This window comes from Macadamia integrifolia, unplaced genomic scaffold (genome assembly GCF_013358625.1).
Source record: "Macadamia integrifolia cultivar HAES 741 unplaced genomic scaffold, SCU_Mint_v3 scaffold641, whole genome shotgun sequence".
Taxonomy (NCBI): Eukaryota; Viridiplantae; Streptophyta; class Magnoliopsida; order Proteales; family Proteaceae; genus Macadamia; species Macadamia integrifolia.
The window spans coordinates 33,436-47,976 of NW_024870504.1; the positions used below are offsets into that span (position 1 = coordinate 33,436).

At 39.9% G+C, this 14,541-nt stretch overlaps 1 protein-coding gene across 1 annotated transcript; it reads right to left on the minus strand.

The window, feature by feature from the left end:
- Window positions 1-5,509: 5,509 nt before the first annotated feature.
- Window positions 5,510-6,319, minus strand: LOC122069552. The gene has a single exon (XM_042633607.1). It carries the CDS (start codon window positions 6,317-6,319, stop codon window positions 5,510-5,512), a length of 810 nt encoding a protein of 269 aa, XP_042489541.1.
- Window positions 6,320-14,541: the final 8,222 nt, after the last annotated feature.

The following is a 14,541-nucleotide window of genomic DNA, read 5'->3' on the forward strand; positions in this document are numbered from 1 at the left end:
TACTTTAAACTCACCCTCCAACCAAATTATATACTTAGGCTTTTACATAGGTTTCTTAATCTCTGATTGATGTGGGAGCATTTCTAAATGGCCTAACGACCCAAAATAGGTCCACAAGACTATGCTGAATGACTGAAGCTGAAAATAGTAATTACAGTCCACTATTTTTGGGTAACTTTCGTGTCAAACCTGTACCAATTTCGAAGGAACTAGTATCCATGCCCTATATGGATAGAAAGATATATGAGTCTATTTTCTTACAAAATAGATGGAACGTCATTTACTATTTTATAAAAGAAGTCATGGCCATTTTGGTAAAGTACGTCTGGGCTGACTGCGTACTCTTGGAATTCAAGAATTCCTTTAATGATCGAACTTTCATATTACACAGCAGTCCATGGTACATAATCGACTCTTAGTAGTACTTTAATCAATAAATATTGACTAAGATAGTGGGTAGTTAACTTATTTGATCATGGTCCACCATGTTGTCTAATGATTATGATAAATCCATATTAGTAGTCTTAGTAGGACCTTAGCAGGGCCATGTTACACAATCATTTCATATATACGTAGCCATAAACTTCTCCTTTCTTTTGTTTCTTTTTCATAATTATACTAAACAAAGTTGATTTAAAAATACCAAAATAAGGGAGGAGAAGCCAAAACCTCAGCTGGACAGTAGCAAGCCATGAGGTTGGGCTACAACTTGGCCTTGGCAGGAGCTCCCTCTCCCAACTCACTTCTCTCTCTCTCTCTCTCTCTCTCTCTCTCTCTCTCTCTCTCTTCTCTTTCTTTTAAAACTCATGTAACCATGGAAGAACTAAGGTTTGAAAAGCTAAGAACCTCACCTCCACTTCCTCTTTCTTTTCTCAAATTTTAATTGTGAAGTTCTTCCTCCACCAAAATTGTTGGAGTCTTTCTCTCCTCCTCTTTTTCTCCACTTTCTTTACCTGAATTTGAGAAAATCACAGCCATCCCAATAGTCCATCTCCCTCTTACTCTCTTCTTTGCTTTCCCTTCTTTTCTTTCCTTTCTTTCTTATTGAAATATTTGTATGCACATCCTCCCTTTACAAAAAAAACCCTTACTCTCCCTTCCCCTTTCTCTCTCCACCTATCCCTTTTGCATGTCCATGTCTCTCTCTCTCCCCATCCATCACTCTCACACAAGTCCCTCCCTCTCTCTTAGTACGTGAGCATTCCTCCCCCTTTTTCTTCTCTTATCTTCTTCTTTTCTTGATTTTCTTCTTTTCTTGATTTTCTTCTTTGTCTCTTAGCTAACAAATGAGGGAGGTGGGTTAATAGGGAGAGGATAGGTTGGTCCCACCCAACTTCATCTCACTCTTCCTCTCATTTTCTTCTCCACTGACAATAGACAAGCCCCCCTTTTGTGCAATGAAATTAATATTTATATATTATATTACTCCCTTTTGTGCAATGTCATATATACATGGTCATCCCATCCCAAAAAGTCTCTCATCTTTAACTCCCCTTTGTCTTTTTTTGTCCTATTTTCAAACCATTCCAACTACTATCTTATTTGTTCCCGTTAATGACATTGATATCTATAATTACATATGAAATTATTATATATATATATATATATATATAAATATATATTACCATCACAAACATGTAAATTGGAAATAGGGAGGGGTATTACACAATGGTTTGGGTTAGGTCCCTAAGCTGAATCACACAAGATTTTTACAAAAGAAAACAGAAAACCCATTTAAATTGGAAATAGGGAGGGGTATTACATTCCTCCCCCCTTATAAAATTTTCACCCTCGAAATTTGTACGTACCTCAATTGTCCAAAAGATGTGGGTAATTGGACTGCATGTCCTCTTCTCGTTCCCATGATGCCTCTTGAATTGTGTGATTCTTCCAAAGCACCTTCACTTAAGAGATCTTCCGATTATGAAGTACTTGTCGTTTACTTTCCAAAATCTGTATAGGTACTTCTTTGTAGGACAAATCCTCTTTTAACTGTAGAGGTTCATATCTTAGCACATGGGAAGGGTCTACTACATACTTTTTGAGCATAGATACATGAAATACATTGTGCATACTAGATAAGGCAGGTGGTAATGCAACTCAATAAGCCACTTTCCCAATCCTATCTAGGATTTCAAACGGTCCCACATATCTAGGGCTCAACTTGCCCTTTTTCCCAAACCTCATGACTCCCTTCATAGGTGACACCTTAAGAAATATCATATCTCCCACCTCGAATTCTAGAGTCTTCCTTCTATTATCTGCATAGCTTTTCTGTCAACTCTGGGCTGTCTTAATCCTCTTCTAAATCAACTCGACCTTATCATAGGTCATAGGTCCTTTGTAAAATCTCTAGTGCTAACAACCTCCTTTCTCCTACCTTATCCCAACATATTGGAGATCTACACTTCCTACCATAGAGAGCCTCATATGGCGTCATGCCAATGGTGCCCTGGTACCTGTCGTTATATGCAAACTCCACCAATGGCAGGTGATCACCCCAATTGCCCTTGAGGTCTATAGTGCAAGCCCTCAACATATCTTCTAATATTTGAATGGTCCTCTATGTTTTTCCATCTATCTGCGGATGAAAAGCTGTGCTAAAGTCAAGTTGAGTGCCCATGGCTTTCTGTAAACTTTGCCAAAAACGTGAAGTGAACCTAGGTTCTCTGTCTAACACTATAGTAATTGGCACTCCATGTAACCTAATTATCTCATCTATATACACTGGGCTAATTTTTCTAGTGAATAATTCATCCTAATAGGTAGAACATGAGTTGACTTGGTCAGCCTATCAATAATGACCCATATAGCCTCATGCCCTCTGGAAGTTCTCGGCAATGCTATAACAAAATCCATAGATATTTGCTCCCACTTCCACTCAGGAATGGGTAAAGGCTGCAAGAGTCCTGATGGCCTCTGATGCTCTGCCTTCACTTGCTGACAGGTTAGGCATCTTTATATGTACTCTGCAATCTCTCTCTTCATATTGTTCCACTAATAAACCTCCCTAAGATCGTGATACATCTTGGTACCACCTGGATGTACAGCGTAGGGTGAGGAGTGTGCCTCACTTAGGATGAGCTATTTCACCTCGGTGTCATTTGGCACACATAACCTACCTTAGAATCTCAAAGTCCCATCAATGAACACAGAAAAATCTGGCTTTTTGCTCTCTTGAACTTCCTTCCTAATTCTCTCTAAGGACATATCATTCCCTTGTGCAGACTTGATTCTGTCAATCAATGTTGGTTGTACTGTCAAAGCTGCCATCAAGGATGTGGTATTTTTCACTATAATCTCTAGGTCAAGACTCTGTATATCCTCTAGTAGGTGTGGCTGGCTAGTTAGAAGCGCTGCTGAAATCCCCTGAGACTTCCTACTCAATGCGTCAGCTACCACAATTGCCTTGCCTGGGTGGTAGCTAATGGTACAGTCATAGTCTTTCATCAATTCCAACCACCTTCTTTGCCTCATATTTAATTCTTTTTGTGTGAGGATGTATTTTAGACTTTTGTGGTCAGTGAAGATCTCACACTTCTCCCCATATAGGTAGTGCCTCCAAATCTTTAAGGCATGCACCACTGCTGCAAGTTTGAGATCATGTGTAGGATAGTTCCGCTCATACGGCTTCAACTGCTGAGAGGCATAAGCTACTACCTTCCTGTGCTGCATAAGTACACAACCAAGTCCTTTTCTGGAAGCATCACTGTAGATCACAAACCCTTCTGAACTCAAAGGTAAGGTCAATAGTGGTGCACTGGTCAGCTTCCGTTTTAGTTCCTTGAAGCTCTCTTCACATTCCTCAGTCCAATTGAACCGAACACTCTTCCTTGTCAGCTTAGACAAGGGAAGGGAAATGCTGGAGAATCCCTCCACAAATCTTCTATAGTATCTGACCAGTCCTAGAAAACTTCGGACCTCTATAACACTGGTTGGTCTAGCTCAATTCATCATAGCCTCAATTTTATTGGGATCAACTGAAATGCCATCTTCAGATATCACGTGGCCTAAAAATTTCACCTGGTCTAACCAAAAATCACATTTACTAAGCTTGGTGAACAACTGGTGCTCCCTCAATATTTGAAGCACTATCCTTAAATGTTCCTAATGTACCTCCTCACTCTTGGAGTAAACCAAGATGTCATCAATGAACACTATAACGAACCGATCTAGGAACTCATGGAAGACTCGGTTCATCATGTCCATAAATGTTGTTGGTGCATTAGTTAATCCAAATGACATAACTAAGAACTCAGTGTCCATAGGGTCTATACCAGGACCCTATCTTCAACTGAAGATACCCTGACCTAAGGTTAATCTTGGGGATATCATCTTTCCTAATCTTCAACTGATGATACCCTGACCTAAGGTCAATCTTGGAAAAGACCTTTGCCCCTTGCAACTAGTCAAACATGCCATCTATCCTTGGTAACAGATACTTGTTTTTAATGGTGACCTTATTCAACTCTCTGTAGTCAATGCAAAATCTCATTGACCCATCTTTCTTTTTAACAAATAATACAGGTGCTCCCCAAGGGGATGAACTAGGTCTAATAAACCCCTTGTTCAGAAGTTCTTGTAGCTGCTTCTTCAACTCCTTCAATTCTGTCGGTGCCATTCTATATGGTGCCTTAGAGATTGGGGTTGTGCCCGGCACTAGCTCAATACAAAACTCTATCTCTCTATCAGGCGGCAAGACATCTAGGTCATCAGGAAACACATCTGGAAAGTCTCTAGCAACCCCTATGTCTACCAAAGCAGGTCCTTGTACCCTTGTATCTATAATGTTGGCAAGGTAGCCTTCGCACCCCTGCTGGATCAATCGCCTAGCCTGGATGGCTGATATTAATGGGAGCGATGATACACCCAACTTAACTTCGGAATACTTGAACTCTTCCTCATCTTTTAGTCTGAAAACCACTTCTTTCTCAAAACAGTGAATACAGGCATGGAAGGTGGTCAACCAATCCATGCCCAATATCACATCGAAATCTTTCATCTCTAGTAGTACCAGATTTGCTGCTGGCTTTCTACCCTCAATTTGTATAGTACAAGTCTCATACACTATATCCGTTAATATCATAGCTCCTGATGGAGTAGCTACACATAGCTAGTGATTCATGATTGTGGGGAATACACATATCCTTGTAGCAAAAGAGTTCGAGATAAATGAATGTGTGGACCCTGAGTCAAATAATGTATATGCAAACTACTCTGCAATGCTTAACATACCTGACATGCATCATAACAATTATCATATTGTAAGTTTAATCTATATGAGATTCTACTAACTTAATCATATTAAACAAGGGCAAAATGATTTATAATTTAGTGTAGGGGTACTTGACACCACTGATGGTGAAGTCTCTGCATCCTCTGCAATCATGGAAAAGACCCTACCTTGAGCTCTAGGCTTTTGGTCACTGTGGGTACTATGAACACTCTCCGATCCTTGTCCTATCTGCTTGGTCTGTTGCATTTGTTGGCCCTGAAAAGTTTGGCGATCCTAGCGTGGTTGGTAGAACTGGCTGGACTGGCACTGCTGTCCACCCTGATTGCCCTGATTCATGCAATCTCTAGCCATATGCCCATACAATCCACATCTAAAACAAACATTAACCCCAAGTAAGCGCTGACCTCGGTGTGACTTCCCACACTTGGGACAAACAACCATAGAAGCTTGTTGGTCATCTCTAGATCTCTGTTGTTTTAGGGAAGGAGTAAATCGAGCATCAGATGGAGCTTGTGGACGTTTCCCATGACTTCTATCCTCAATAGGAGGTGGTCCTGTACCACACCCAGAAAACATCCTATCCCATTCGAGCACATCTTTGTAGGTAGGCAATTTCAAAATGATAATGCTAGCCTGGATGTGGGGACTTAACCCCCTCTCAAACTGTCGAGCCTTACATTCATCTATATCCATGACATGAGGAGCAAATATCGAAAGCTCCTGAAATTTTTGAACATACTCAGATAATGGGTTAGAACCCTGCTTCAATTGAAGAAGCTCACATTCCTTCTTCTGTCGCAAATCAATTGGAAAGTACTGGTCCAAAAAGGCACCTATGAATTTAGCCCAAGTCAATAGTTGTGGACCTTCCTCAAGAGTACGGTGGGTAGAATTCCACCAATATGCTACCTCACCCCTCAATATAAAAGTAGCACAAGCCACCTTCTGTAGGTCTATGATATCAAGTAGCTCAAATATCATCTCCATTTCCTTTATCCAAGTCGGAGGCTGAAGGGGATTTGATCCAATGCCCATAAACTCCAAGGGTCCTAACCTTTTGAACTTCTCCAACATTCTAGTCATCTCTGTTCCCTGAGTATATTGGGTATAACGGCCAGTTGCTACTGAAGTTGACTATTCATGGATAGCATTGACTAAAGTACCAATCGCATTCATAACATCATGTTGTGCCCATGCTGTTATAGCCAGTGGCAGTGGCAAAACATCACCCTCTGGATGGTGTTGATGGTACTAGAGATGTAAATGAGGTGGGGCATTCTCACCTAGTGCCACATACATGCCTTGGTGTTGATGAGGTGGTACTTCTCCACCATGTGCTATACCAGTAGCCTGTTGTGCTACCCTAGGGTCTATACCAGGAACATCTTGAACTGGGATAGTCTGTCGTGCTCCTCCTCTCCTTCTTGGTGGCATTTTACTGGCAACCACAACAAAAAGAACTTATTAGCTAGCTACCAACATAACTTTGACAATCTCTTGATTGTAAACTATATCTATCATACTAGAACAATAATCATATACTTAGTTGTCGTCTCATTACCAGTTCTATAATATTAATAACTCTTAGTTCTACTTCATGTTTAAAATCCTCAAGTGAAATATGTCTTCTATAACTTATATTCTGTTTTACACCATAGATAAATATGAATTAAATGACCTAGGTCTAAATTTCCCAAATCCGTTATCCAAGCATTCCTAAAATCTTGCTTTGATACCATACTGTAACGCCCCCAAATCCGGGTAAGATATGGGTGCAGGCCCTCACGGGCCACTATTAAATAACGACATAATCTTACAATTCTCTTACCCAAACACATATACGCAGTGGAAAGTAATCTGAAAACATATCAAAATTTCTACAGTGGAAGCTAAGTCATCATACTTGTAACTTCATTACACATTAACAGTATTAATATGTCTATATCTATCAAATACATTAAACGTACTGTAATCCATTGTAAGGTTATTACAACATTCTTTCAAAAAGTCTAGCAAAGTCTGGAATAGTTATATCTTCAAATTATCCCTTGGAGGAAGGAAAATCAGCACCTCTATCACCAAATACACATTATGCACAATGACATGACACATGTTCTGGCTCTGTAAAATAGTTATATATCATGGGGTAAGCTCAACTAGCTTAGAGAGGAAAACACAATCATATCATGAAGTAAAACATGCATGACTAAAGAAACATCATACAAATCACGTGCTACTTTTGTTAATACATAAATCTGAAAATAAAATATATCTGATCATACTTATACTGAAATGCATGACATTCAAAATCAAATAATCATCAACCTCAATATTATCCTTTTTCCTCTTTAACCTATCTTTTCTTTCTTACTCTTTTTCTTATTCTTTTACCTTTACTTTCTTACTTTTGGGTAGGATGTTTTCCCTCAATTCCTCGCCCTTGTCTTGCTCTTGAGCTCAAAGGATCTGGGTTGTGTCTAGAGAATTCATCCCACAATCTCCTCTCACAACGCCTAGCCCTTTTCTTGCTCTTTAGCTCTAAGGATCTAGGTCGTGTCTTGAGAGTGTATCTTTAATCTTTTCTTTTCTTTTTTTATTCTTTGCTGTCTTTCTTACCAACTTCGGCATCCAGTTGTCACTATCAATTTTAACATTTGGGTGGAGCAGGATATTGATGGAGCCCTTATTGGTCCTCCCCTGACTGTCCCATGCCAGTAGGGTGGGCATTAAAAGACCCCATTATCCTTCCAATTCCTCTGTTGGAAAGGACTTTGACAACTTTTAGCTTTGGTCCATTTTACGTATTAATTTTATCTTATGTCTATCATGCCTCACACTTATAAAGAAAACCATGAAAACAATATTTTGATACATATAAAAACATAAAATAGATCTTAGAGGCAATGACATACATATATATACTATAAATGGCAAAACATGCAAGGATATGGCCAAATTCCCCTCACCTGTAGATGATGTCCAAAAATTACTATGAGAACCACTTTCTGCTAACGTTCTCTGGCAATTGTATCACCTACATAAGAATTTATTATTTCAAAGTTAACGACTAAAGTATGTAATCACTCCTAAACTTAAGCTTTCACTTTGTTATATATGATACCGACTACCGGACTTGATCCTTTTACTTTAAACTTACCATCCAACCAAATCATATACTTAGGCTTTTACATAGGTTTCTTAATCTCTGATTGATGTGGGAGCATTTCTAAATGGCCTAACGACCCAAAATAGGTCCACAAGACTCTGCCGAACGACTGAAGCTGAAAATAGTAATTATAGTCCTCTGTTTTTTGGTAACTCTCGTGTCAAACCTGAACTAATTTCGAATGAACTAGTATCCGTGCTCTATATGAATAGAAAGATATATGAGTCTATTTTCTTACAAATAAGACGGAACATCATTTAGTATTCTATAAAAGAAGTTATGGCCGTTTTGGTAAAGTGTGTCTGGACTGACTGCGTACTCTTGGAATTCAAGAATTCCTCTAATGATCGAACTTTCATATTACACAGCAGTCCATGGTACGTAATCGATTCTTAGTAGTACTTTAATCAACAAATATTGACTAAGATAGTGGGTAGTTAACTTATTTGATCATGGTCCACTATGTTATCTAATGATTATGACAAATCCATATTAGTAGTCTTAGTAGGACTTTAGTAGGGCCATGTTACACAATCATTTCATATATACGTAGCTATAAACTTTCCCTTTCTTTTGTTTCTTTTTCTTTACTCTTTACCATCAGAGTTGATCTCTTAGAAGACTTCCTATATAATCAAATCAGCTTTAGTGTCCTAGGTTCCATGTATATTTCAATTTCTTTAAAATAGGTTCCTCTTTTGAACTCATTCAGACACTGCCCTTTTAAAATTACATAACAATGGGATTCCAACTATAGTTGCTTCCAATCTTTTTCATAATTATACTAAACAAAGTTGATTTAAAAATACCAAAATAGGGGAGGAGAAGCCAAATCCTTAGCTGGACAGTAGCAAGCCGTGAGGTTGGGCTGCAACTTGGCAGTAGCTCCCTCTCCCAACTCACTTCTCTCTCTCTTTCCTTCTCTTTCTTTTAAAACTCATGTAACCATGGAAGAACTAAGGTTTGAAAAGCTAAAAACCTCACCTCCACTTCCTCTTTCTTTTCTCAAATTTCAATTGTGAAGCTCTTCCTCCACTAAAATCGTTGGAGCCCTTCTCTCCTCCTCCTTTCCTCCACTTTCTTTACCTGAATTTGAGAAAATCACAGCCACCCTAATAGTCCATCTCCCTCTTACTTTCTTCTTTCCTTTCCCTTCTTTTCTTTCCTTTCTTTCTTATTGAAATATTTGTATGCGCATCCTTCTTTTACAAACAAACCCTTACTCTCCCTTCTCCTTTATCTCTCCACCTATCCCTTTCTCATGTCCATGTCTCTCTCTCTCCCCATCCACCACTCTCACATGAGTCCCTCCCTCTCTCTTCGTACGTGAGCATTCCTCCCCCTTTCTCTTCTCTTATCTTCTTCTTTCTTGGTTTTCTTCTTTGTCTCTTAGCTAACAAATGAGGGAGGTGAGTTAATGGGGAGAGGATAGGTAGGTCCCACCCAACTTTGTCTCACTCTTCCTCTCCTTTTCTTCTCCACCGACAATAGACAAGCCCCCCCTTTTGTGAAATGAAATTAATATTTATATATTATATTACTACCTTTTGTGCAATGTCATACATACATGGTCATCCCATCCCAAAAAGTCTCTCATCTTTAACTCCCCTTTGCCTTTTTTTGTCCTATTTTCAAACCATTCCAACTACTATCTTATTTGTTCCCATTAATGACATTGATATCTATAATTACATATAAAACTATTATATATATATATATATATATATATTACCATCACAAACATGTAAATTGGAAATAGGGAGGGGCATTACACAATGGTTTGGGTTAGGTCCCTAAGCTGAATCACACAAGATTTTTGCAGAAGAAAACAGAAAACCCATTTAAATTGGAAATAGGGAGGGGTATTATATTCCACCCCTACCATATTGTCAACCTCCACCATATTATCAGTCTCTGCCATATCATCAACCTTTCCCCCACCATCAAAGTGGAGGAACCTCTTCATCCTATCACCCCCAGTCTTCATATCCTACCTCTCACATTACATCATCTTCATACCATCCCACTTCACATCCTTCATCACCCTCTTACCAATCCCATTTTTAGGGTTTGGTGTGTAATCCAAAAGAAGGATGGATGGACGAGTATGATTGGGAGGATATGCTTGCACTACCAGATTTCCCAAAGATGATTTCATCAACAGGGTCAGTAAATGCATTAGGGGAAGACCAGGAGAGTGATCCCACTTCTCTAATTCAGCTTGCTGTAGCTTCAGAAGATGATTCGAAAGTAATTGAAGAGATTGCAGTTTATTTTCTCAGACCAATAACCACATTGGCCTTAGGGGAGCAGATCAAGGAATACACTTCCTTAATCCATATAGGAAGTGACACAGAGGATGATGACGATGACTATGAGGACGAAAATGAAGATGAGAGGGATGGAGATGACTCTGATTCTCGAGAGGATGATGGGTATCCAGACTAGGATGACTACCAAGGGCCTTAGTTCAATGATTATGAAGATGAGTCAGAACATCCGACATGTTTCTCAATCTATGCTATTGGTGGTGATGATCTGATAGCTGAGCCAACAGGTGGTATTTACCCTTCCCTCTGCATGGGAGGAGATGACTCTACGTCAAACTCAGAAAGTGATGAAGGATCTAGAGTGCCCATGCAAGTTTATTTGGATGAACCAGATTCCCTAGTCGAGCCAGAACAAAACTGTGTGAAGTATACTCCACTGCCTTAAAGATGCAGGAAAGGATAGAAGAAACTGACAAAATGCTGGGTGAAGTAATTGTTAGTGATCTTTACTACCAGGAGCAATTGGATGATTTGGAGGAAATTGGACCAGATGACACAATCACAGAGGTGGTAGATGTTGCATTCCATTAGTTTTCCAATGTAGCTAAGAAGCTACGAGCTAGGGCTGTGGTTATTTTTGGAGGTCTTCGACTTCCTACCCCAAGCAAGGAAGGAGGATCAAAAGAAGAAAATGATTATATGGTGGGGATAATCACCCTAACCAATAGTGATGATGAAGATAGTTATCTCACGGAGATTATTGTGAAAAAAAAATCAATGTGGTGGAAACTAGAAGTGGGAAAGACTACAAAGGCAAGGCTCTAGCAGTAGAACAACCAAGGGCTAGTGAGGCCGGAACTAGCAGCATGAAGAAAGAGCCAAAGAACCCAGTCTTGGCTCAACTCAAGAAGTCCCAGGAAAATATCTCCATTTGGGGATTGTTGATGGCGTCCCCTTCGCACCGTGAAGCAGTCTTGAAGTCTCATGCTAATGTGCAAGTGCCGATTGAGATAAATCTGACACACTGTGCACATATAGTAGGAGCAACATATGCAGTGTAGTCTCTAATATTCTCAAGTTCTGAGCTTCCTAAGGAAACCCAACACAATCGGGCTCTGCACATTACAATTGAATGCCTTGACAAAGTGGTTCCCAAGTTCTTGTTGATAATGGGCCTGCTTTGAATGCGCAACCATTGAGATCAATAAAGAGTATCAACATCAACTTGGAAGAAATGAGGCCAACCACCCAAACCATAAGGGCATACGATAATACTAAGAGGAAGATCCTTGGCATCATTACCCTTGCTATAAAGATTGGCCCGATGAAGTTTGATGTTGATTTATAAGTCATTGATATATCAGAAGCTTTTAACATGCTCTTGGGGAGGCCTTGGTCGCATCCTACAAAGGTAGTGTCCTCTAGTCTCCATAAAAAAATGTTCATTCATGTGGGGAAAGTGGTCTTAGTGGCCGGAGATCCTGAAGTGGTTAACACTTTGGCCAACATTAAAAATGGGGAAGAACAAGACCAGGAGGTTCAACTGAGAGGTTTTAAATTAGACATCACTTGCACAGCCATTGCCAAAGAAGCTCCAAAGGAGAAAATCCTAGCTAACTTTGAAGCCATTTGGAGTCTCCAGTGAATCAGATGATGAAGAATATGTAGTACTTTCCTGGCATGGGGATAGGGAAATATCATCAAGGAGTTCCAAAGCAGCCTAGTTTGGCAGTGAACAAAGGGAAGAATGGTCTCAGGTACACTCCCCCAACTGTCAAAGGGTAAAAAGTGCTGAGAATGACTAGGAAGATCTCCGTCACTTACTATCCTACTCTTAATGGGTACTTCGTGAAAGCAGAGGACTTCTCTTTTTTCAGAAATGCAAAGCTGTGGTTTGATGAGATGCAACCAAGACTTGAAGTTTTTTTCCAAGACGAGTTCGATTGGGTGACTTATGAAGTGAAACAATAGCAAATGCTGGTTAAGGAAAGTGATCAAGATAGTTGCATTACTGGACAGCGAAATTTGCAATGATTGAAGATGGTTCACCTCCGACAACCCACAACACTAATCCAATCTAAAGAATTACCAAGTCCTCAAGTCTTTCTAAAAAGGGAGTGGGAAAAGAAGATAAGACTCACTTGAAGTCTACCACTTTCCCTTGATGTGAAAGGCTTCATTTGCTCCCTCCGACCAGAGCTAAGGGCCTGAGAGTTACATGTGCTCAAACCCCATCCTTTTAGAGGAAGAAGCACATATGCAAAACAAAGGAGAGCATAGAGGATGATGGGTTGTATGTACTATGCCCGAACCAATTGCAATGGAAAGGATGGTGAAGGTGGTCAAAGATGTGACCGAGGCAATGGGATGACATCCATCAGTAGGCTCAAAAATATGGACTTTATAGAAAAGGGATTGAGCAGTCTCCATCGATCTTCACCCCTCAAAAAGTTTGGCTTCTGAGAGCATGAGATTGATCAACTGGTATTCATGAAGAAGCGGGCACCTGTCCAGAGGAACCATTGCTCCCCTGAAGAAAAAACAGCAACTTTCAAAGAAGAAGGCCCTTTGCCACATCTCCTCATCTATTAGGCCACTGAACCACTTCTGAGTTGGATAAGCATTGAAGAAAACTTCAAGTTTGCTCATGCTATTGAGTCAACCAGCCTGATTACCCATGGCAAAAGCATCATGCCAGTTATCGAGCCTATAATCGAGTCTATTGTTTATGATTCTGTGTCAACCTCCCCTCTTGAGAAGAGTCTAGAGTCCTTGTATGTCGAGTCTGTTACTTCTTCTTTCATGAATGAAATTTCTGATTCCGAGTACGACTTGCCTCCTTTTTCTTATGATGATCTTAATAAATATCAAGAATTAATAAAATAATGCAAACTAAAGAAAGCCTAATCTATTCGTGAGGATACTCAGACTATTAATCTAGGAACCGACCAATGCCTTTGAGAGGTAAAAATTGGCACTACCCATGATGACGAAGAATCAGAGTGGATGATTAATCTTCTAAAGGAATTTGTCGAGGTCTTTGCTTGGTCTTATGAGGTTATGCTCAGTATCGACCCCAACATCGTGCAGCATCGATTACCAACTTACCTTGGGGCAAAGCCGAAAAAACAGAAGCTCCAAAGAATGTGATCAGAATGGAATGAAAAGATCAGAGAGGAAATTGTGAAGCAATGGAATGCGGGGTTCCTATAGGTGGTGAAGTACCCCTATTGGTTGGCCAATATTGTACCAGTACCAAAGAAAGGTGGGAAGGTACGGATGTGCGTAGACTTCCGAGATCTTAACAAAGTGAGCCCTAAAGATAACTTTTCATTTCCTCACATTGACATATTGGTAGATATTACGACGGGGCATACTTTGTTGTCATTCATGGATGGGTTCTCGGGATACAACCAAATAAGTATGTACCCAGAGAATCGTGAAAAAATAGCCTTCACCACTCAGTGGGGAACCTATTGTTACAAGGTGACGCCTTTTGGACTGAAGAATGCCGGGGAAACTTACCAAAGAGCAGCCATGGCCATATTACATAACATATGAATAAAGATGTAGAAGTCTATGTAGACGACATGATAGTGAAGTCAAAAGATCGACGGAGGCATATTCCCGCACTAAGGCGATTCTTTGAAAGAATCAAGAAGTATCAGCTGAAGTTGAACCCTCAGAAGTGTGTGTTCAGGGCAATGATAAGAAAGTTGTTAGGCTTCTTGGTGAGTGAAAGAGACATTGAAGTCGACCCTATCAAATCAAGGCAATTCAGAGAATGCCCACGCCTCAGACTGAGAAGCAAATACGAGGATTTCTAGATCACATCTAATATATTAGTAGATTCATAGCTCAATTGACTA